Genomic DNA, 23,423 nt, shown 5'->3' with positions numbered 1-23,423 from the left:
CAAGGGGTTAATAAAGGTCTTTGCGTGTAATCGATGCAATTTTTGTATGATATCCATATTTCAAACTCTATAAACCATAATAACTAGCTTCCGGTGACAACGCTATCTTGGATTGACGCAAAACAGTTTTAGTGTAGTAAGCATTGGTTGCCATGGGTACTTTGAGTCCAAGATGGCATCGTTACCAGAAGCTAGTTATTATAGTTTTATAAAGTTTAAAATATTGATATTTTTCGCATCGATTACCCACAGAAAGACCTTTTATAAATCCTTGAAGCCATGTGGATTCAAGGAAATTTACTAAAATCAGACTTAAACCCCAAAAAAGTGCATCTATCCTTCACAAAAGTAATTTGCACGGCTCCAAGGGTTTAATAAAGGTCTTTTGCGGTTAATCGATGCAATTATTGTATGAAAACTATCCATATTTCAAACTTTATAAACTATAATAACTAGCTTCCGGTAACGATGCCATTTTGGATTGACGCAATACACAAAATAGTTTGGAATAGTGAGCATTGGTTGCCATGGGTACTTTGAGTCCAAGATGGCATCGCTACCAGAAGCTAGTTATTTTTATAGTTTTATAAAGTTTAAGATATAGATGTTTTTTGCATGGATTACCCACAGAAGACCTTTTATAAACACTTGGAGCCGAGTGGATTCAAGAAATTTACTAAAATAACCCCAGATGTGTTCGTCTGAAAGATGATGGACATTTGTATCTCGGATGGCTTAAGTTTGATATTTGGCTGAAGTATCCCTTTAATATTCTGAATAATATGAGGAGTAAGTCTCCTAAAACCCTTGAATGCAAAAATACATGTGAGTTTTACATGTAAACCATTATGTTTCACATATCATAGCATGGTTTTAGTGGTGTGCTAATGTTCTCCTGATCTTCTTGAAGCTTTGGTGCTGCCCCGTGCAAATCAGCTAATGAGTAGCAGCGTTCAACCCTACATCAACTCCATTCTGGAAGCCCTCATGGAGCCAACCAGCAGAGGATTCGCTGAGGTGAGGGAGATCCTCTTTCGGGAGCTGGTGGAGGTCAGCAAGAACGTGGTGAACGACAGCAGCAAGGAGAAACTGGTAGAGGTGAGAAATGAGATGAGTACATTAATTGATGTCTCCTTACTTCTTATAAAAGTCACTTGTAATGTAACCCATCTCCCCTCTTATTCCCAGCATATGGAAAAGATTTCCATGTTGGCCTTCCACCCTGTAAAGATGCAGAGCTGTTACGAGAAGATGGAGATGTTGAACCTGGAGGGGCTCCAGCAAAGATTTGACGTTTCCAGCCCATCTGTGTTTATCCAGAGAGCTCAGATCCTTATGAGACAGGTGTGTCAAGTAGATTATCTAACATTGAGACGTTTCACAATACCTGGCACCAGCACTTAACATTGAATTTATGATTTATTGTATAGCCTGCATTCATTTCAAGTGCCAGCTGTGGACCACAAAATGAAAAATTGTATGTACTGTAACATTGATTCAACAATAAGGGCCAAGATCTTAAATCAATGAACAATATTTAAACGGCAAACTGCAGCAGTCCATCGTAACACTATTATTGTGAATGAGCGCCACCCTGTGGCCACTTCAATTGTAGGTATATTGACACATTGAGGTGTTCAAGAACAGCTGGGACTTGTTTATGCCAAACGGATAAATGTAAACCGTCGAAACATTGACACACCGGTAAATACACATGCACAAACTATGAGTAATCATAAATATTTAATACGTTTGGAATTATAAATGACCAAATCTAAAGGTACAGATCACGCCAATTATGTCATTATTTACTCACCCTCATGTTGTTACAGACCTGTATTCATTTCTATGTTTTGCTGAACACACACAAAAATATATTTTGGTAACCAAACCGTTTTTGAGCACCATTGACTTCCATAGTAGGAAAAATACTACTATGGAAGTCAATAGTCTTCCATACTAATCTTCTTTTGTGTTCAGCAAAACAAATAAATGTATACAGGTTTGTAACAACATGAGGGTGAGTAAATGTCAGAATTTTTATTTTTGGGTGAACGATCCCTTTAATCCAAGTTTGGGATATTAGAGTTAACTAATTTGGCTTTGTACCTGGAGCTAGATTAAGGTTTTTGGGATGGGAGTACATTTCACATGTATAATAACTGTTATGGTCACCCCGTCATTGCTTTAATATACATGTTAATTTATCGATTTACCGGTATTTTCTGATATAAGCATGCATTTTCTGTAAATAAGCTTTGAAGCAATATATGCATTGTAAAAAGCAACAAGGGAATTGTTCTGTGAAAATCCCACCACCTTTTATTTGATTGTTTGGAATTCCTGCTCGGCTCTGTAATTAGGGCCCGAGCACACCAGGGTGTGAGGACCCTATTGTTTTTGCTCCGTTTATTATTCTTCTTCTTCTTCTTCTTCTTCTTCTTCTTCTTCTTCTTCTTCTTCTTCTTCTTCTTCTTCTTCTTCTTCTTCTTCTCCGAAATGGATCGCATTTTTGAGGGCCTAAACATACCCGAAAACTCATGAAAATTTGCACACGCGTCAGAAGTGGTGAAAATTTACATGTAGTATAGGCGTCAGAAGTGGGCGTGTAAAAATGGCTCGATAGCGCCACCTGCAAAATTTCAAGAGAACAGCCCCCCCACTACGAAAAACTTACAGATACGAAATTTGGTAGGATCATCTATTACTCCAAGACCTACAAAAAAGTCTCTTGGAGCTAAGCACTAAACCCCACAGGAAGTCAGCCATTTTGAATTTTCTCTGTCATTTTTTGACATTTCCAAGCGTCGTACTTTAACGAACTCCTCCTAGAGATTTAATCCGATCATCATCATATTTGGTCAGTATCATCTAAAGGCCTTTGCGATGCTAAATTGCGGAGCTTTTGACTTTTCATTGGAGGGCGTGTCCGTGGCGGCCTGGCAAAGTGTAATGTTTCGCCATGAAACAGGAAGCTAATGTAATTCAGGCATACATTGTCCGATCTGCCCCTGACTTCACACGTTTGATAAGGGTCCAGGCCTGAACACATCAACATGGCATAATTCAGTAACACTCATAGCGCCACCTAGAGGCAGCAGGAAATACCATGTTTGACGCTGTGACTTACTGCTCCTAGGTATTTAACCATATCAACATCATATTTCACCAGTGTAATCTCAAGACCTTGTGTGATGATAAAAAGCAACGACCTTGACTTTTCATTAAAGGGCGTGTCCGTGGCGGCCTGGCAAAGTATCGCTAATTGAATCGCATTTTGACAGGCTAAACAACCTCAAAAAGTCATAAAACGTTGCACACACGTCAGAAGTGGCAAAAATTTACATGTGGCATAGGCGCCAGAAGTGGGCGTGCAGAAATGGCTCGATAGCGCCACCTGCAAAATTTCAAGAGAACAGCCCCGCCGCTACGAAAATCCTACAGAAATGAAATTTGGTAGGGTCATATATCACCCCAAGACCTACAAAAAAGTCTCTTGGAGTGAAGCTCTAAACCTCACAGGAAGTCAGCCATTTTGAATTTTTGCTGTGATTTCTGTGCAAATTTTGTCATTTCCAGGCTTCGTACTTTAATGAACTCCTCATAGAGATTTTGTCAGATCGTCATCATATTTGGTCAATCTCATCTAAAGGCCTTTGCGATGTTAAATTGCGGAGCTTTTGACTTTTCGTTGGAAGGTGTGTCCGTGGCGGCCTGACAAATTTCAGCGTTTTCGCCATGAAACAGGAAGTTGTTATAACTAAGGCATACAATGTCCAATCTGCCCCACACTTCACATGTTTGATAAGAGTCTTGGCCTGAACACATTTCAATGCCAATATTCAGCTTCAGTCCTAGCCCCACCTAGAGGTAGCAGGAAATGCCTTGTTTTACGCTGTGATTCACTGTTCTCAGAGATTTAATCAAATCATTATCATATCAGGTGAGACTGATCTTAAGCCCTTTGCGATGATAAATTGCGAAGATCTTGACTTTTCGTTGAAGGGCGTGTCCGTGGCGGCCTCGCAAAGAGTGATGTTTCTCCATGAGAAAGCTGTTGTAACTCAGGCATGCAATGTCCGACCTGTCACAGACATCATACGTTTGACAAGGGTCCTGGCCTCAACACATCAATGTTACAACAATCAAATACAATCATAGCGCCACCTGCTGCACAAAGGAGGTGTGGCACTTCAAAGTTCCTTTGAATATCCGCCTATATTTACCCACTGAAATTTCAATCCCCCTGGTTCTTTGCTTTACTAAGGCCATAGAGTGGCGGTGCACATGCGTGCGAGGGCCCTTCCATCACTGCTTGCAGTTTTAATTCTTCTTCTTCTTCTTCTCCGAAATGGATCGCATTTTTGAGGGCCTAAACATACCCGAAAACTCATGAAAATTTGCACACGCGTCAGAAGTGGCGAAAATTTACATGTAGTATAGGCGTCAGAAGTGGGCGTGTAAAAATGGCTCGATAGCGCCACCTGCAAAATTTCAAGAGAACAGCCCCCCCACTACGAAAAACTTACAGATACGAAATTTGGTAGGATCATCTATTACTACAAGACCTACAAAAAAGTATCTTGGAGCTAAGCTCTAAACCCCACAGGAAGTCAGCCATTTTGAATTTTCTCTGTCATTTTTTGACATTTCCAAGCGTCGTACTTTAACGAACTCCTCCTAGAGATTTAATCCGATCATCATCATATTTGGTCAGTATCATCTAAAGGCCTTTGCGATGCTAAATTGCGGAGCTTTTGACTTTTCATTGGAGGGCGTGTCCGTGGCGGCCTGGCAAAGTGTAATGTTTCGCCATGAAACAGGAAGCTGATGTAATTCAGGCATATATTGTCCGATCTGCCCCTGACTTCACACGTTTGATAAGGGTCCAGGCCTGAACACATCAACATGGCATAATTCAGTAACACTCATAGCGCCACCTAGAGGCAGCAGGAAATACCATGTTTGACGCTGTGACTTACTGCTCTTAGGTATTTAACCATATCAACATCATATTTCACCAGTGTAATCTCAAGACTTTGTGTGATGATAAAAAGCAACGACCTTGACTTTTCATTAAAGGGCGTGTCCGTGGCGGCCTGGCAAAGTATCGCTAATTGAATCGCATTTTGACAGGCTAAACAAGCTCAAAAAGTCATAAAACGTTGCACACACGTCAGAAGTGGCAAAAATTACCATGTGGCATAGGCGCCAGAAGTGGGCGTGCAGAAATGGCTCGATAGCGCCACCTGCAAAATTTCAAGAGAACAGCCCCGCCGCTACGAAAATCCTACAGAAACGAAATTTGGTAGGGTCATTTATCACCCCAAGACCTACAAAAAAGTCTCTTGGTGCGAAGCTCTTAACCTCACAGGAAGTCAGCCATTTTTAATTTTTGCTGTGATTTCTGTGCAAATTTTGTCATTTCCAGGCTTCGTACTTTAACGAACTCCTCCTAGAGATTTTGTCAGATCGTCATCATATTTTGTCAATCTCATCTAAAGGCCTTTGCGATGTTAAATTGCGGAGCTTTTGACTTTTCGTTGGAAGGTGTGTCCGTGGCGGCCTGACAAAGTTCAGCGTTTTCGCCATGAAACCGGAAGTTGTTATAACTAAGGCATACAATGTCCAATCTGCCCCACACTTAACACGTTTGATAAGAGTCTTGGCCTGAACACATTTCAATGCCAATATTCAGCTTCAGTCCTAGCGCCACCTAGAGGTAGCAGTAAATGCCTTGTTTTACACTGTGATTCACTGTTCTCAGAGATTTAATCAAATCATTATCATATCAGGTGAGACTGATCTTAAGCCCTTTGCGATTATAAATTGCGAAGATCTTGACTTTTCGTTGAAGGGCGTGTCCGCGGCGGCCTCGCAAAGAGTGATGTTTCTCCATGAGAAAGCTGTTGTAACTCAGGCATGCAATGTCCGACCTGTCACAGACATCATACGTTTGACAAGGGTCCTGGCCTCAACACATCAATGTTACAACAATCAAATACAATCATAGCGCCACCTGCTGCACAAAGGAGGTGTGGCACTTCAAAGTTCCTTTGAATATCCGCTTATATTTACCCACTGAAATTTCAATCCCCCTGGTTCATTGCTTTACTAAGGCCGTAGAGTGGCGGTGCACATGCGTGCGAGGGCCCTTCCATCACTGCTTGCAGTTTTAATTGTATTTGTGTCCCGAACCGCAAACTTGTCAAACTGCGACTGGTACATCTCTGCTGTTTCAAATCTATCCAGATAAGAAGGTTAAAGAAAGTCATGTAAGCAGATGACATATTTTTTAGGCTGGCTTGTTATTTGGCATGAGATTTAAGTCCATTTTCTTAAAAAAAATCCAGATAATTTACTCACCACCATGTCATCCAAAATGTTGATGTCTTTCTTTGTTCAGTCGTGAAGAAATTATGATTTTTTTTTTTAGGAAAACATTCCAGGATTTTTCTCATTTTAATTGACTTTAATGAACCCCAACACTTAACACTTAAGTCAACACATAACATTTTTTTTCAACGGAGTTTCAAAAGACTCTAAACGATTTCAAACGAGGTATAAGGGTCTTATCTAGCGAAACGATCGTCATTTTTGACAAGAAAAATAAAAAATATGCACTTTTAAACCAAAACTTCTCTCTTATATCCAGTCCTGTGATCCGCCAGTGCGACTACACGCAAAACGTCATCACGTCAAGAGGTCACGGATGATGTATGCGAAACTCCACCCCAGTGTTTACAAGTGTAGAGAAAGAGGACCGCTCCGACATTGTTGTATGTCGAATGATAATAACTAATGTCTTTGTGTCAGTTTAAAATGGACCGCAAATGTGTGTTTCATATATGTAACACGTGACCTTTCCACGGCAGTACTCAATTACTTGAGGTCGCGCTGGCTCATCACACAGCCGGAGGAAGAAGTTGTGGTTTAAAAGTGCATATTTTTTATTTTTCTTGTCAAATATGACAATCGTTTCGCTAGATAAGACCCTTATGCCTCATTTGAGATCATTTAAAGTCCTTTGAAACTCTGTTGAAAAAAACTGTTAAGTGTTGGGGTCCATTTAAAATGAGAAAAATCCTGGAATGTTTTCCTCAAAAAACATAATTTCTTCACGACTGAACAAAGAAAGACATCAACATTTTGGATGACATGGTGGTGAGTAAATTATCTGGATTTTTTAAGAAAATTGACTGATCCTTTAAAGGTGCAATATGTAGAATCCGCCGATAGAGGGTACCAAATCAATCAAAACGATAACAATGACATAGATTAATGACGCTCTGAAGTAGTGTGGAATTATGGGATTTGTTGTCTTTAACTCAACCGCTGATGGCTATAAATCAGACGGAATGAGAAATGTTGACGGATGAGGTAATCAAGTCTTATAAATGTTGCGTTTGATGACAGTTTTATTTAATTATGTAAGGTTTCATGTAATGTTCAAAATTAAATTGTTAGTCATAGATGTTGCACTATTAGTCCATTTCGATGGTGTGTTAACACATCACAGAATTAAGTGTTCAAACTTACAATCTACAATGATTTTTCACATAATGTATTGACAGTACGAATCTTATTGTGAGGTTATGATGTAAAATTATGATAGACTGTACAGTACCAAACTAGTGTCTGAAAATGACCCTTTTAACATGACACCATTGAATGTTGCGTTATATTATATTATATTGCAGTACAATACCTCTTGATGTGCATTATATAGTCTACAGGAATGATATGTGATTACAGTCTACACACTAATCTTGTGATCGCTATAATAGCATACGATTTTTGAAGGTTTATGAGTCAAAACAAGTCACCTGTCACGTAAAACACAAGCAAGATCAGCATCTCTGTCTAGTTACATGTTGCCGCGAAACTCTCTCCATCCAGATAATGCAACACTGATATTGATCCTCATTGTTTCTCTCGTCTTGTCCCAAACTTAACTTGGGTCGTTTGGTTGGCCCGTACGCTTACGGGAGCTGTCTTTGCTGACACAACCAGCGGCAGACGGTAAAGAGTAATTGTAGTCCATAAACAAGTGCGTAGCCCGAGAGGCGCTATATACACACACACTTCCGCATTTGTCCACGACGCTGTTGTCATGTGCTTTTTACGTCAGTAAAGGCGGTAACAAAGGGTAATGTGGATATTATTGTCATTGACAGGAGACTGCACTGCCCCGTGTCACTGTTTAGAATGGCAATTTTCTCACAATTTACAAGTATTTGAAAACATTAGAGAGATTGATAGTAATCAGCTGGACACATATAACACTGTCCTAGTGGTTTTTGGATATTTTACTGCAATTATCTTACAAATTGCATCTTTAAGTGAGAGCCCCAAAGCGTGTATTTTGCGCCAAATGCTTAAGAGTTGGCAACCCTGGTCATGTTGATGTTTGGTTGTATCATTTGAATAAACATTTAAACAGTCGCTGATCTTTTTCTTCTAATCGACGTAGCAAATGGACAATGGAGTGTACACGTTTGAACAGCTGGTACATCAGAGTCTACAGGAACATAGTGGAGAAGATCTGTGCAAGACCATCCAGCGCTGTCAGGATCGAGTGCTAAAGGTGAGTGCAGTGCATTGATGTGTCATTATTTTACTCATCCTCATGTGGTACAGATGCTTACATGATACACTATTCCTGTAATAGATTAAGTGCAGTACTACGCACTTCCTAATTTTAACGTTTGATACCCGCAGAAATACGACTATGACAGCAGCTCGGTGAGAAAGAAGTTCTTTAGGGAGGCTTTGTTACAGATCATCATACCATATATGCTGAAACAACTTTCTCCGTCCTGTTCACCGGTTAGTAAACGTTTCTGTGTCTTGTTTCTTTTGAATTGATATTTTATACCCCTCCCATTAAAAGCAAGTTTGCTTGTTCTGCTTTTACTGTATGTGACTTTAGCACAGCATCATGCATATCTTTATTAAATAGCTTTTGTCTATGACCCCTAGGATCTGCCCAAGTTTAAAGAGCTCATCTTTGAGGACTTCTCTAGATTTATACTAGTCGAAAACATATATGAGGAAGTGGTCCTGCAGTCCATCACCAAAGACATCATGATGGGTGAGTCAGTGTTCATATTTAGGATTGGAGTTGTCATTACCAGACTGGCAAACCTTTTAAAGGAAAACACCACTGTTTTTCAATATTTTACTATGTTCTTACCTCAACTTAGATGAATTAATACAAACCTATATTTTTTCAACGCGTGTACTTTTAATCTTTGTACAGCGCTTCTTGAATGTGTTGGCGTTTAGCCTAGCCCCACTCTTTCCTATGGCTCCAAACAAAAGTTTTATTTTGTGCCACCATATTTACTCGTGTATCTACTCATGTAACAGTCTTTAAATAGGGAAAATGTGGTAGTGTTTGGTGTCTTCTCCATTTATCCCTGTTTGGAGCCATAGGAATGAAAGGGGCTAGGCTAAATGCTAACACATTCATGAGGCGTTGTACAAAGATTAAAAGTGCACCATTGAAAAAAGATAGATATGTATTAGTTCGTCTAAGTTGAGGTAAGAACATAGGAAACCTTAAAGGAAAACACCACCGCTTTTCAATATTTTACTATGAACTCATTTATACCAGCTTAAGTTTAACCAAGTAGTTTTAAAGTCATTTTAGGGGATGTGTGAAGTCAGGTCCTCTAAAGTTTGCAAAGGTGTTGTTTTTTTTAACCTTACCATACTAGATATTAAAGTATACTACATTATTTTCTACAATTAATTGATTCACTACACTGCAAAAAATTATTTTCAAGAAAAAAATTCTTAGTAGTTTGTCTTGTTTTCAGTAAAATATCTAAAAGATGCTTTTTCTTGATGAGCAAAATGACCTAAGAAAATAAGTCTAGTTTTTAGACCAATAATATAAAATTTAAGTGATTTTGTGCATAAAACAAGCAAAAAAAATCTGCCAATGAGGTAAGCACATTTTTCTTGAATTTAGTGTTTAAGGAAAATGTTTAAGATTTTTTTGCTTACCCCATATCACTTATTTTCTTGGGTCATTTTGCTCCTCAAGAAAAAGCATCTTAATTTAAGAGTTTTTTGATTTTTACTGAAAACAAGACAAAAATACTAAGAATTATTTTCTTGAAAATAATTTTTTTGCAGTGTAGTTTACAAATTCACTGAAAATTACTTTCTTAGTATTTTTGTCTTGGTTTTTAGTAGAAATATCTAAAAATTCTTAAATTGAGATGCTTTTTCTTGATGAGAAAAACGACCCAAGAAAATAAGTCTAGTTTTTAGACCAAAAATATCAAATTTAAGTGATTTTGTGCATAAAACAAGCAAAAAAATCTGCCAAAGGAAAAACAACATTTTTCTTGAATTTTTCTTGAATTTAGTGTTTCGGGAAAATGTTCAAGACTCTTTTGCTTATCCTTTATCACTTAAATTTGATATTTTTGGTAAAAAACTAGACTTATTTTCTTGGGTCATTTTGCTCCTCAAGAAAAAGCCTCTTAATTTAAGAATTTTTAGATTTTTACTGAAAACAAGACAAAAATACGAAGAATTCTTTTCTTGAAAATATATTTTTGCAGTGTAGTTTACACATTCACTGCAAAAAATGACTTTCTTTCTTAGTATTTTTGTCTTGGTTTTTAGTAGAAATATCTAAAAATTCTTAAATTAATATGCTTTTTCTTGATGAAGTTAAGTCTTAAGTCTAGTTTTAGTCCAAAAATATCAAATTTAAGTGATTTTGTGTATAAAACAAGCAAAAAAATCTGCCAATGGGGTAAGCAAAAAAATCTTGTAAATTTTTCTTAAACACTAAATTCAATTCAAACACCCATTGGCAATTTTTTTGCTTGTACAAAAATGCTTTTAGAAAAATACTAAGATTTTTTTTTATATAATTTCTTATTGTGTAGTTTTTAACTTTTTTTCTTAGTATTTATGTCTTGTTTTTAGTAGAAATATCAAAAAATTCTTTAATTAAGATTAATTGATCTTGATGAGCAAAATTACCCAAGTAGTTACCTAAGAAAGTCTTTTTTGAAATGTTGTAAATGTATATAAAATATTCAATAGTAATTAATTTGTAAAATATACTACAATTTACTATAGTGTATTATAATAAAAACTAAATTCTACTAGTGTTTTCACTCTAATTTAAAATCATAATCCTTAGCTGTTATAATTGAAACATTTTTTGTAAAAATGTGTACTTGTATACTTTCAAATGTTTGATTTTTTTTTTTTTTTTTTTTTGCTATCAAATGCAGTACATTCCTACATTTAGTGTAAATGGAGCTTAAATTCTTTAGCGGGCCATTGTATATTTGCATACTTCAGTTATTAAGTTATCTTATTTCGTGATTACACTCGAGTAAATCACTTTCTCTGTTTCTCCACAGCTGTAAAAGAGGCTGCAGTCCAGAGAAGACATAACCTGTACAGGGACAGCGTGGTATTGACCAACAGTGACCCCAATCTGCATCTGCTGGGAGAGGATGCCATCGACTGGGCTGGTCAGATTGAAGGAGCTAAAGAAGTTGAAAAGAGGGGCGGTGAAGCGGCCAACAGGAGACGTAAACAGATAGTCTCCATGATCCATCTAGAAGGCACTCCACTGCCCTACGAATCTTGTCTGGAGGTGCCAGGTGTGGATAATATCCCAGAGGAGAAAGAGGGGTGGGAGAATTTGGAATCTCAAAAATTGGAACAGACGAAATTGGAACAGACCAAACTGGAAGCATCAAAATCAGAACCACCAAAATCGGAATGTCCAGAATTGGAACCTTCTGCATTGGAATCTTTAAAATTGGAATCTCTAAAACTGGAACCTCCAAAGCCAGAATCTCCAAAACCAGAGGGACAGGTGGCTGTGAAGACAGACCCAGGGTCTCCTGACAGCATAGGCCAAATCCGTCACCTCATAAACCCTGTGCTGGAGGTTGTTGGCCCTGCTTCTGAAGAAGAAAACTCTCAGTTGACCAATGGAGTGTTTCCTCTAGAGGAGTGTGATGAGGTGAAGCACATCGTCACGGTTACAGAAACAGTGCAAAGGCAGTCGCCAATCGGCAAAGGTTTAATTGATGAATCAAGCGATGAAACGCATGCAGAAGTTGATGGAAGATCGGACGTGGCAGGAAAAGATCAGACATCAGATACAGACCTCTCAGAAGACCAACAGGCTGTGTCGGCCATCGAGAGCGCCATTCAACAGATTGTGAATGCCGTTCAGGAAGATTCTGATGAAGAATTCCCCCAATCGTCATCTACCAACTCCAGCCCTAACCACCATGATGACAGCGGCTTTCAGTCTCCAGCCAATGAGAATGTAGAAGGAGAGCCTCAACCAATCACAGTGGACGCGGAGCAGGTGAAGTTAACTCTGGTGGAGGAAGCGAAAACACCTCCTTGTTGATTTTGGTCCTCGAGAACCCTCGGTAAAATGAGTACCACAGAAAGCCGCTTGCTTTGAGATTAAAACCACATGGAAACACAACTTGTTTTATACCTGAGCTGAGACACTTTTGATATCTATTTGTCTCTGCACATCCCTTTTTTATGGTTGATATTTCAGCCATGTTGAGTTTTTTTATGTCATTTTATTTCTTACGTTTGCAGTTAATTTAGATTCTTTCTTTCGGGGATGCAACCTGTGTGTATATATTGAATATTCTCATATATACATTTATATGAACTTTAAACTTATGACTCCCACAGTAATTATTATTTGTGGTTGTTTTTCTGTTCCTGTTCTCTTCAACTACTTCTGTACGACTACGCAGATCTTCACATTTGGTTACAGGTGACTTAACCACAACTTCCATTACCGTACATCTGCTAGGGTTTAAGTATTATTTGTGTTACCGTCATGAGGAGATAACCAAGCTAATGCAGATATGTTTGGTGCATTAGACAGGATCTCTGAGTTGCAGTTAACTACAGTGATATTTTATAGGGGCAAGCTGACATGTTAACAGTGGGTGTTGTTTGTTTTAGTTCTGTGATATATTTAAACACTAATGTATTAATGCAGCATAATTGTGCACTTATAATTATAATTATGCAAATGCATTTATAATAAATTTAACATTGCTTTTAATGTCGGTAGTTATTACTTTTGTTTTTAAAAAATACAAAATGACTTTATTACTACAGAATGCATTCATACACTCTAAGAACGAATGTGTTAAAAACAACACATTAGTGTTGATTCTGGGACAACACACTAACTGCGTCGTCCTGGAATCCACCCATCTCTGTGTTATTATTGAAACAACACATTTTGTGTTACTTTTAACACAACATGTGTTATACTTGAACACAAAATCAAGACAAAATGACTCATAATGTGTTAAAATTACACATAATGTGTTAAAAGCTTACAGCACAATGATGTGTATAAAATTAACACATCCTTTCTAAGAGTGTAGTGACCATAATAAGACCTTGGATTTACATTGTGCATGTGTATATAGCGCGCAGATATGTTGTGACCTACAGGGAAAAGTTTAGATGCAAGAGTTTGAACTTTTGCATGTTGAGGTCAGAGGATTGGGGTTATTACAGCTTTTAGTCGGCTTTGTTAGGAACTAAAAAGCCTCAAATACATCTTCACATGAGGAACTCTGACTGTAATGGATAGACTTCATGTTGGTCAAACTTGCGCTGGCATTTTGGTGTGGGATTTACTAATGGACAAATTTATGTTGCCATGTTTTATAAAGACCCTTTGTTGCTTTATCTTAACACATTTTTATTCCACAGACATGAATTTCAGCTGTAATATCTTTATTTATTTTAAGTGTGTTTGTTCTATTTTCTACAGCCTGTTATTTCTTTGTAAGGCAACTGTGGATGAATAAATGACAAATTATTTTGAAATAGTATGCGTGTTGTGTAAATGCATTTGAAGTATATGTAAAATTATGCTGTTGGTGATTTTAAATGTAAAGTAAAAACATTAATATAATTATAGTCTAAACTTTTATAACGTAATAGTCATTTTATGTGACCCTGGACCACAAAATCAGTCATACGGGTGAATTTTTCGAAATTGAGATTTACACATCATCTGAAAGTAAGGAATAATTGATGATGGGCCGTTGAATTATAAGAAAATAAAGCACACCCAAGGTGGTAATGCTGCACGAAGCATTATTATCAATTAATTCAAATGACCGGAGTCAATTATTTCTCTTATACCAAAAATATTGCTCTGGTGCCTATTTTTAAGACATTTTATAGGTTAGGTGTGCGGTTATTGAAAAATAATCAACACCCATGGAACATTTCTTAGCCAATCAGAATCAAGCATTCAAAAGCCCCGTGGTATAAATAAGCTCACCAATGATGTATGGTTTGTTGGGATGGGACAATATTTGCACTGCAAAAAATTATTTAAGAAAAACATTCTTAGAATTTTGTCTTGTTTTCAGTAGAAATATCTAAAAATTCTTAAATTAAGATGCTTTTTCTTGATAAGCAAAACGACCCAAGAAAATAAGTCTAATTTTTAGACCAAAAATATGACATTTAAGTGACTTTGTGCATAAAACAAGCAAAAAAATCTGCCAATGGGGTAAGCTAATTTCTTACATGTTTCTTGAATTTTTTTAGATATTTTTACAGAAAATAAAGACAAAAATACTAAGAAAATTTTTTTCTTGAAAATTATTTTTTGCAGTGTGGCCAAGATAGGATTATTTGGAAAACTGAAAACGTGAGTAAGGGTGATTTTTTTTTTTTTTGCACAAAGTTGTCCAAATAAATTCCTTAGCTACACATATTACCAATAATAAATAATTTTTTATATATTTACAGTATGAAATGTATAAAATATATTCATGGAACATAATTTTTTACTTAATATCTTGGCACAAAAACAATAATTTTGGCCCATACAATGTATTGTTGGCTATTGCTACAAATATACCCATGTGACTTAAGCAACACCAAAGAGTTTTTTTTTACCTTAAAATAACGTTTCCAAAAAAGTTTCAGTGGTTCATCCACTCAAAACAGGGTGAACGGCACTTTCACATTCGCTTTGCAGCCCTCTATCGGCCAAAACCGCACTAAAGAAGTTTCCAACCGTCGGGTAGTGGTCCTGTAGTTCGAGTGAAAACTACAAAAACTTGCTTTACTGCAGACCTACGATCCAATCAGAGCCAGCTATGCTGCAGTATTTACGACAGTGGGTAATGAACAATTACGCTTCTAACCTGTAGGGGGAGCAAAGAGCAATAACTCTTTAGTGTTGCTTTAAAGGGATCGTTCACCCAAAAATGAAAATTCTGTCATCATTTACTTACCTTCATGTTGTTACAAACCTGTATAAATGTCTTTGCTCTGATGAACACAAAGGAAGATATTTTGATAAATGTTTGTAACCAAACTGTTCGTGGACCCCATTCACTTCCATAGTAGGAAAAAAGAATACTATGGCAGTAAATGGGGTCCATGAACGGTTTAGTTAAAAACTTTTCTTAAAATATCATTTATATAGGTTTGTAACAACATGAGGGTAAATAAATGATGACAGAATTGACATTTTGGGTGAACTATCCCTTCAAGAAGTGGTGGGCCACATATAAGTCTAAACGTATATGGTGTAACATTTAAAAAAGTAGTCCTTTCCATTCTAGACTCCAAAAAGCCCCACAAATGACATTTTGTCATTCTGACCGATTATAAACATCTGTGCAGAAACCACGTGAATAATAAAATGTTTTTGTTGTAAATGGCTATGACTTTGCATATTGATGCTAAGACCATGTTCAGACAAACCAAACAGTTTAGACAAGCTTTAAAGCCATTTTAATAAAACACATCATGCCTAAAAACAAGCAATTGCACAAGCCGTGGATGCAAAACAATTATTGTTTTGTGTTATTAATATTAAATTAAAAAATGTTCAGAAGTGCAATAATTTTTCCAAATTATTATATGAAATCTCACGTTCTGTGTCATGCTTCAATTTCTGCTCAATTATTCATTCACCTCTCTGTACAGCTACAGAATATTAACTCAAGCCACATGATTTGTTCCCTATTCAGTTGCAATGTCCAGCGAGTGATCCTGACTCACAAAGAATGTTTATTGCAAACTGTCACGTGGTTCAAAATTGATGCAATTTCACAAAATAAGAGAAACCCCACTAAATCTCACAGTATTTAAACATTCCTTAGTGTAACAGAAATGAGCTTATTAGTTAAATCAGTCAATACAGTATACAGCCATTTAGTACAGTGCTGAAACGAACTGTTTAAATGGGAAATCATGTGATTACATAACAGCATCATGACAGGTTTCATAACCTCATATATGAAATCACATGCTGTTTGATATGACACCTTCTCAATAAAGATGTTTAAAATCACTTCTACAGCACATCTTTACAAACAAGAATGCTGCCCCACTTTACCTCGAGTAAAATTCGGTTTCAAGCATGATCTTTAAAATATTCGCTTTAAAAAGTTCAAAAAAATATACAAATTTTCTAACAAAATGAACCTCTTGCACAGCATATTGTTTTAAACAATAACTCTAACCAGCCTGCCATCATTAATGTAATTTTTAAAAAACAGTTCCTAATCACTCATAAACTGGAGGTTTCAGTGAGACCACAGGCATTTAGGGCCAACGTATCTTTTTTCCATCTTTTGTCCTTCTCAGACGTGATTTAGAAGAGGGAAAGCCAAAAAGTATCCCAAGACGGAGCCCATGATGACCCCCAAAAAGATCCAGACGTTGTACGACATGACACAGAGCATCAACAAGTAGCCGAGCGTCACTTGCAGGATGTGTATGACTGTCTGGAGGCTGTGAATGAGCCAGCTGGACACAAAAAGAGAAAAACATAGACATTTAAGGATCTTATGGTAAACACATAAATAAACTGCACTTGATTTTTACACATTAGGTATGCACCAGTAAAAAATGTCTATGTCTATACCGATATTCAGTTATTATCTCAAAAGAATTCGTAAAAGCTGGCTAATTTGTATAAATTTATACGACCACATTCGTAAATTTTGATACGATTTGCATTGACCCCAGTGACATTGGGGTTAGGGGTTCGGTTTTGTTTTTCATAAAAATCGCAAGGTTAACTTCGCATGAATTCATACGAATTGGGCAATTTGTAAAATATATACGAATTCTTGTGAGATCAGGCTGGTTATTTACAATAACATCTGCAGAAATAACAATAATTGTGCTTGTTACACCTTGTATTAAATTATTTTTTATTAAATAATACCAGATTTAACATGCTGTAATTCTGTTATCAAAATCACCCAATCCGAATAATCCCATACAATATAGCATCGAGTTCTGACCTGTTTTTTTAACGGCATTGTTTGCCTGGATATAATCAGCAAAAAACATCATATTTCATTTTTTTAAAAATTGCCGATATCAAAGTAATCAAAAAATAGCTTTTATCTGCAATTACTGATTTTATCTGTGCCGATACATTGCTGCAATCCCCAAATACTTAATTTTAAAGTGATACTCCAGTCAAATATCAAAATTACCCCATGATTTACTCACCCTCAAGCGATCCAAGATACATAAATCTATCATCTTTCAGACGAACACATTTGAAGTTATTTTAGTAAATTCGTTCTTCCAAGCTTTATAATGATAGAAAACAGGGATCAGGGAACAACTTTTTTGATTTTAAACCCCAAAACATTGCATTCATCCTTCACAGAAGTAATCCACAAGGCTCCAATGTAGTGCTGTGACGGATCGCAGTTGATCCGTGATCTGCATGCGATTCGCGGATTAATGCAAATTTAAATAGGGAAGTTTATAATTTGCACATGTTTCTAAGGCTTGCAAATGTTAACATTCAATGATTTAAAACAATTTAACCGCAAAAAGGCGCTAAAGTGAGCAGATTTCTGTATGCACATACGGTTAAATGTGTCCGGTCCAGCTCCAGTCAGATCATCCTTTTAAAGATCAGAACTCCTCATGTGTAAACTATAGAGAGAGTCGCGCTGTGTGTCTCATACTGTAGTCCATTAACATACATTTGCTGAATAGAGCAATGAAAAACAACGTAACGTTTTTATGTGAAGCGAAGCGACAGTTTATGCTGAATCTTCAGTTTGGAAACTCCGCCTGTGTGTGTGCACGCGTTTAAGTGCCCTCAGTAGTGCATATAGCCTATACTTCAAAAAGTAAGCGAACATAAAATCTTTCTGTTCTTGACAGGGCACATACATACAAAATGTTCTCACTGTATTCTTTTTCTAATAAAAACATTTGATTATGTCTTAAAGGAATATTCCATTTTCTTAAAAGAAAAATCCAGATAATTTACTCACCACCATGTCATCCAAAATGTTGATGTCTTTCTTTGTTCAGTCGAGAAGAAATTATGTTTTTTGAGGAAAACATTGCAGGATTTTTCTCATTTTAATAGAGCCCAACATTTAATACTTAACTCAACACTTAACAGTTTTTTTCAACTGAGTTCCAAAGTACTCTAAACGATCCCAAACGAGGCATAAGGGTCTTATCTAGCAAAACGATTGTCATTTTTGACAAGAAAAATAACAAATATACACTTTTAAAGCACAACTTCTCGTCTAGATCCGGTCGTGATACGTCAGCGTGACCCCACGCAATACGTCATGACGTCAAGAGGTCACAGAGGACGAACGCGAAACTCCGCCCCAGTGTTTACAAGTGTGTTGAAAGAGGACCGTTCCTACGTTGTTGTATGTCAACTGATACTAATTAATGTCTTTGTGTCAGTTTATTGTTTACAATGGTCCGCAAATGTGCGTTTTATATATGTAACACGTGACCTCCCTACGTCACTACGCATTTACGTAAGGTCACGCTGGACCGGACCTAGATGAAAAGTTGTGGTTTAAAAGAGCATATTTTTTAAAATGACAATCGTTTCGCTAGATAAGACCCTTATGCCTCGTTTGGGATCGTTTCCTCAAAAAACATAATTTCTTCTGGACTGAACAAAGAAAGACATCAACATTTTGGATGACATGGTGGTGAGTAAATTATCTGGGTTTTTCTTTTAAGAAAATGGAATATTCCTTTAAGTGAATTATAGAGTCCGAAACCAGTCTGTGCTTATTTGGTCTTAAAGAGACAGTAACCTCAATTAACCTACTTAAGTCTATGTCATTAATGTTAATCAAACAACCCAAGACAAAGAGAAAATCACTTCTGTAGCTCCAAAAATAATATTTTTAATATTATTATTATTTAATTTGTACAATAAAGGGAGTGTTATAATTAATTTAATTCGATCTCTGTACCTAATGTTAATTTTAGACCCTACTTAATGTCCAACTTTGTTCTTTTTTATAAATGTTTGTAATTTTTCTTATTTATTATTAGATTTTCCCCACCCTTTTTTTTTTGCTGATCCGAAAAATGATCCGATCCGTGCCTCAAAAACCGTAATGTTATCCAAACCGTGTGTTTTGTGATCCGTCACAGCCCTACTCCAATGGGTTGTTTAAGGTCTTCTGCTGGTAATCAATGTGATTTTGCAAGAAAAATATTCATATTTTCATCTTTATAAACTAAAATAACTAGCTTCTGTTTACGATGCCATATTGCGATTCACATAAAAGTTTTCGTTTTGAGAATGTCATGGGGTTAAATTTGATATTTGGCTGGAGTATCCCTTAAATGACCTAATGCATTTTGGGCCACTGTAGATCCACACAACTCAATGTTTGTTTTTATACCCGTCATGATGTAACTAAATGCCTAACAGTTCTTGGAAAGTGCTGTCCCAGTTGTTAACAGAATTTGCTTGAGCATTACCCCTTAGTCCTTGTTGTGGAGCCAGCAGTTTCAACCGTATGCTCAGTGGGAGCTAATGAGATCTCCGAGGGACTGCTGGCCAGATCGGAGCTGCCACCACGACACTCGGTGACGGGAGCGAAGCAGGAAGAGTTGGTTGTGCATGACACCGGATTAGAAGAATGTGCGATGGGAGATTGCATCCGTTTTTCCAACGTTATCTTCCACACTTTTAAAAGCTCGTATAACACGGTAAGCAGTAAAACCACAAAGACCGACAACACCATCCCTGGATAGAGAAAGAGAGATCTCATTTAATAAACCTGTTGGTAGTTTTGTAAATGATTTACATAAAGCTTTGCTATGCAATCAATGACATGGCTGGGTTAAGCTAGTAAACTAACTAAACCCTGTCATTTAAATCCGCCCTCTGTTGTATTTCTAATTGAAGCCTATAATAACAATTCTAAAGTATGGGTCTCTTCAATGAAGAAAACAAACCTGTTAATTCTGGGATTTACACAATTACATAACTTGGGAACTTTCGTCAATGGTGAAGCACTTCTAAAACAAAGTGCCTTATGTTAAAACTGTGTGAATTGAAGTCTCTTTCACATAACACATCGCTTCATGGACCACTTTGACCTCCAATTGAATTAAATAATTATTTTTATTTCCGTGTAGAATCATAACATTGTGCACCTGCTGTGCATATTTCACTAGTAAACCATGCATGCACCCAGGCTAAGCAATTGAATCAGAGTGATATATAGCTTTGCAGGAAACTAATACTGTAATTCAGGATACAACAGTCATATTGTACACTTATGCCATGATCATGCCAGGTCTTGTTTGTAATTCCCATGTACCTGCAGGCCCGTGCACGTTCCAGAAATCAAACAAGAGGATGACGTTTGTGGATCCTTCAAAGTGCATCTGTTAAGAGCAAAGAACAAGAGACATACTTGTAATTATCAACCCACTTGCATCAACTCAACTTTAAGCACCTGCTGAAGAAATGTGGTTTCCCACCAACGACCAAGCAGATTGCGGGTATCAAAATAAGCGTCATCCTACCTATACATGTGTGTGGCCTTCACTGTCAAAAGTTTGTGCAGCAAACATGATCTCATATAGTTTTTGCTTCATTTGCTTATATTATGCTAAAGGTTTCAGGTCTCTTTATTTAGTATGCAAACGGTTTTTCTAATTTTTATGTAAAGCACTTTGAATTACCTCGGTGTATGAAATGTGCTATACAAATAAACTTGCCTTGATCAGAATGATGACTTCTGCATGGGCTACCAATAAAAAGGGGTCAAAAAAAGTGGGAGAAGAACGCTACTTGTGACCCTCCCTGTCAAAAGCTAGAGTCATTTTTGGAATCATTCTACTAAATGTAAAAGACATTCTGTGAAAATATAACCTTGATATCTTTATTATTGGAATCAATGTGAGATCAATGAATATTCAAACTTTGATGTTCCTGATCTCATAAATAGATTATGAAACTTAAGCCTGGATTTTACAGACATGAAATCTGGTCCTGGAAGACTTGTAACGACAAATGTAGACAAAACAAAGTAGACAAGGAGGGTCCTTTTAGTCTCCCGCTCAATAGCATTCCATGTTCTGCTATAATCAAGATCACATCTGCAGTCCTGTCTTCAGGAGTAACATTTCACAATCCCATCACATCTTTTCCCATTACTGAAGAATTCCATTATATGCCAATGGAGAACTCTACACGTTGTCTCTTGTACAGCATATCCTCTGTTCTCTACATAGTATTGCATTGGCCAACCACAGACAAACGCCTTTTGATACCCCGCTACCATATCAAGAAATTCTCAGTGTTATCTCAGAGCAGCTGCTTAAACTCTCCAATGAATCATGCATTGTCCTCATCATAAGTGAATATTTTAGAACAAAAACAGACACAGTTTTTAGTAAAAAGGTAAAAATGACCAAAACATAGATAACATGAATTCTGTCAAACATTCATGAGGAAGTACTAAATGAACAGCTGCTTGTTCACACAAGAAAAAATACTGTTGTATGTTTAAGTAATTCCTATAGTTAACTATAGTAATTACTACACTTTGTTAATATACTGTATTCCGTAGTATGCACTATGCAGTAAACACTGTAGCATACTTTAGTATTTACTATAGTAAACCGTAGTGAATTCACTAAAGTGAATTTATAAACTGTAGTAAATACTATTGTATACTTTAATATATTGTATGGTGATGTTCATAAACACTGTAATATTAAGGAATTTTACTGCAGTAAATATTGAAGCATACTACAGTATGTTTTCATGAGGGCACGACAAAATTAAAAAGTGAAAAGTGAAAGCAAAGTGAAATCTAAAGCAAAACAAACAAAAAAAAATGGTTTCGTTTATTGCATCAGGATTTACAAATTAAAGCAAACATTGTTTTAACTGCAAGGAAAATATAACACACTATAATATAAATGAAATTAGTAAATGTAATAAACTTGCACATAAAGCAGTTGACAGTGAGCGCGGGCATGTGCGGAACTTACATTCATGGTGAATTCGCTTACGCGCAGCCCTCTAAACACAAGCTTGTGAAATGTTGGCTTCCTCCAAAAATAGAGAAGAAATGTCCTTTATGGTGCGGACACAATTCAATTATCACCTTTATCTCAAAAGACAACTTCGCCGCATTTTCATTTGCCTTTTAAACCGAACAGCTGAGAATCTCGCAGTCTCAACAAAAAATGCCGTTACATCACGAGGATTTATTTATATTTGCCGCAGAGTATTCTGGGAGTTAGAGTCTTCTCCCTCGAGTGACGCGTAAATAGCTCGATTACTTTTAAATCAAATTTAAGTAATGAAATCATAATTTAGTTTATGCTTAGTTATGCTTGTTTATTTATGATTGTTAGAAAAAATTGTTATGAAAAATTGTCAAAATGACGAAATTAATGTTTTTATAAAATGTTAAAATTTGAATTTTATATGTATAGATTTGTTATATTTTTTTAGAGTCTGGGATAGGATTGTATATCCTGTACCAGAAATATTTTCAATAAATTTCAATGTCAATACATTTTAATGAAACTCGTTTATTTTGTTGGCTCTGCATTTACATATGAAATGGTTCATAGGTTGTGCTCTGCTCTTAACTATAACCACAAAATGCTGAGAATATATAAATATATTCAATCAGATAAATTAGTGTGAGTCGAAAACGTGTTTTAATTGAGTTTATTTTCTAAAAGTTGATAGTTTGACATAGTTTTAACACCCATAAATTTGTCAAAACAGTTCATATACATTTAATTTACAATTAAAACTTTGTATTGAAGCTCAAACTTAACATAAAAACAGGTATCGGAGAAATGAAGAATAAAATAATGAGCACTATATATATATATATATATATATATATATATATATATATATATATATATATATATATATATATATATATATATATATATATATATATATATATATATATATATATATATATATATATATATATATATATATATATATATATATATATATATATATATATATATATATATATAATATTGAACATTACCGTGAAATATAATAACAAGAGTTTTTAATTAAATGGGTAAGAAAA

At 36.2% G+C, this 23,423-nt stretch overlaps 2 protein-coding genes across 2 annotated transcripts in view; one reads left to right on the top strand and one right to left on the bottom strand.

Annotated features, from left to right (window-relative positions):
• Window positions 1-13,878, top strand: part of niban2a (niban apoptosis regulator 2a) — a 42,988-nt gene extending 29,110 nt beyond the window's left edge. Inside the window, exons 9-14 of the mRNA XM_065244111.1 lie at window positions 911-1,098; window positions 1,189-1,344; window positions 8,474-8,587; window positions 8,722-8,829; window positions 8,983-9,094; window positions 11,400-13,878. Coding sequence (XP_065100183.1) covers window positions 911-1,098; window positions 1,189-1,344; window positions 8,474-8,587; window positions 8,722-8,829; window positions 8,983-9,094; window positions 11,400-12,412 — 1,691 coding nt within the window. The 3' untranslated portion in view covers window positions 12,413-13,878. The remainder of the gene's footprint in view (window positions 1-910; window positions 1,099-1,188; window positions 1,345-8,473; window positions 8,588-8,721; window positions 8,830-8,982; window positions 9,095-11,399) is intronic.
• A 1,918-nt stretch (window positions 13,879-15,796) lies between these two features.
• On the bottom strand, window positions 15,797-22,562 carry slc31a2 (solute carrier family 31 member 2). Its single transcript, XM_065244110.2, has 4 exons — window positions 22,345-22,562; window positions 20,661-20,727; window positions 19,813-20,080; window positions 15,797-16,833 (listed from the first exon to the last, which is right to left on the bottom strand). Exons 1-4 carry the CDS (start codon window positions 22,348-22,350, stop codon window positions 16,668-16,670), a joined length of 507 nt encoding a protein of 168 aa, XP_065100182.1. The 5' UTR covers window positions 22,351-22,562; the 3' UTR covers window positions 15,797-16,667.
• Between the last annotated feature and the right edge of the window lie 861 nt (window positions 22,563-23,423).

Source organism: Paramisgurnus dabryanus, chromosome 18 (genome assembly GCF_030506205.2).
Source record: "Paramisgurnus dabryanus chromosome 18, PD_genome_1.1, whole genome shotgun sequence".
In the NCBI taxonomy this organism is placed as follows: domain Eukaryota; kingdom Metazoa; phylum Chordata; class Actinopteri; order Cypriniformes; family Cobitidae; genus Paramisgurnus; species Paramisgurnus dabryanus.
The sequence above is the reverse complement of the archived record's forward strand: the minus strand, read 5'-3'. Positions and strand labels throughout refer to the sequence as shown.